General features: G+C 37.4%; 1 protein-coding gene across 2 annotated transcripts in view; it reads right to left on the bottom strand.

Annotated features, from left to right (window-relative positions):
• LOC107090817 (lamin-A-like) overlaps window positions 1-1,633 on the bottom strand; it is an 18,697-nt gene that overhangs the window by 4,242 nt on the left and 12,822 nt on the right. For both annotated transcript variants that reach the window (XM_015384409.1, XM_015384408.1), the window contains exons 9-10: window positions 498-605; window positions 296-415 (exon numbers count right to left, since the gene is read on the bottom strand). In XM_015384409.1, the coding sequence (XP_015239895.1) occupies window positions 296-415; window positions 498-605 (228 nt within the window). The remainder of the gene's footprint in view (window positions 1-295; window positions 416-497; window positions 606-1,633) is intronic.

The following is a 1,633-nucleotide window of genomic DNA, read 5'->3' as shown; positions in this document are numbered from 1 at the left end:
ATTCTATTCTGGATTTAACAGGAAGCCAATGAAGAGACTGCAGCAGCCCACACAATACAGTATGCTCCCTTATTGTGTGGGGTACCACAGGGCTCAGTTCAGGGGCCACTTCTCTTTGCCCTTTATCTGCTCCTGCTTGGCTCCATAATTAGGAAGCACAGAGTCCATTTCTATTGTTACAGTAGCAGCCATTCAAAATGGCCCCTCCAAGTCAAACCCCAGCCATTGTACAGAACTTTGGTCCTTCGATAAATATTAAAGTGTTTTATAAATAAAGTTGGATTAGATTGGATACCTCTCCACTGGCGCTAATCAGCGTGGTCTGGAACTGGTCCCCGGTTCCCCAGGAAGGCTGAGTCTTCCACACCAGGTCTGAAGGAGGATTGTGGACCCCTCCAGCGTTAGATGCCCAGATCTGACCACAGACAACACTACATGTTAAACACCTGAGATCTGGCTTTGCTGCTCCGTTTGTAAAGAGTGGAGATGCTGCTGACCGTGACTCTTTGGCCGGCCTTCAGGGTGAACTTAGCTGGAAACTTGAAGATGATGGGAGAGCTGGATCCAATCTGCCGCTTCAGCTGCCAGTTCCCCAAATTCTGATCCTACAGGAGGGACCAAACAAACGGGACATGAAACACCAGGAAAGTGAGGCAGAAAGCAGCGTTCAATCTAAGAAACACCACCAGGGGGCGGTATGTTCCAACACAGGCTGCCTGCTCACAGGGAAACAAACAGATTTTTTTTTTATTGATCTTGCTGTTGAAAAAGAGTTTAGAGCTTTTTTTTTATTGAACATGTGTTTGAGTCTGTGACCAAAGCTTTATTTCAAAGGTCCAGATATCCAGAGCTTCTGATGCCAAACAGAGCATCGCCTCATTTGACCAAAGATCCAGTTTAATTTGCCGATACCAAAGGTGTCAAGCAGCCGTTGTATTCATAATTTACAGTAATTAATAAAAAATACTGCTATAAACAGATTATTAAGAAATAATCCAAAAACTATATAATAAGTAAATATATTTTGAAATAAATAAAAAAATAAATATACATATACGGTATATATATATTTTTTTAAATCTGTTTATCATGAAGTTAAGAAATAAATTGTAATAGAAATGACAAAATAAGACAAAATAAAACCATTTTTATCATGTTGATTGTTGTATTTAATGGATGCCTTTTATTGTAATATTTATTTATTTTTTATTGAGAACGTAATTTATTAATAACCTTATGAATGTATTTAATTATAAATGAAAGTGCAGCTTTAATGGCGTAATGAATTCTGATCCACTTTAACATCTTTTATGGTTGTGGGAAGCGTTGCCTCCATATCTCAGCTGCTCTGACTGTTGATGTTTTCTTATCTTCTTATTCTGCGTTGTTTTATTATCCAATCCAATATTATTTATTAAGCACTTAGAAACAACCACAGCTGACCAAAGTGCTCCACAGAATCAATCAATAAACAAATTGTCAGGTTTCTGTTATGTTTTTCTTTTGAGTATTCAGTCTTACTTTACTCCTTGTTTTCTAGTGTTTAGTTTTCTTTTCTTCATGTTTTATAGTCCTAGTTATTTGATTATCATTTTGTTATTTCCAGTTTTCCACTTTTCTATTTGTTGCTCTC

Source organism: Cyprinodon variegatus, unplaced genomic scaffold (assembly GCF_000732505.1).
Source record: "Cyprinodon variegatus isolate N-32 unplaced genomic scaffold, C_variegatus-1.0 Scaffold312, whole genome shotgun sequence".
NCBI classification, from domain to species: domain Eukaryota; kingdom Metazoa; phylum Chordata; class Actinopteri; order Cyprinodontiformes; family Cyprinodontidae; genus Cyprinodon; species Cyprinodon variegatus.
Note: the sequence above shows the minus strand (reverse complement) of the source record. Positions and strands in the feature narration are given on the sequence as shown.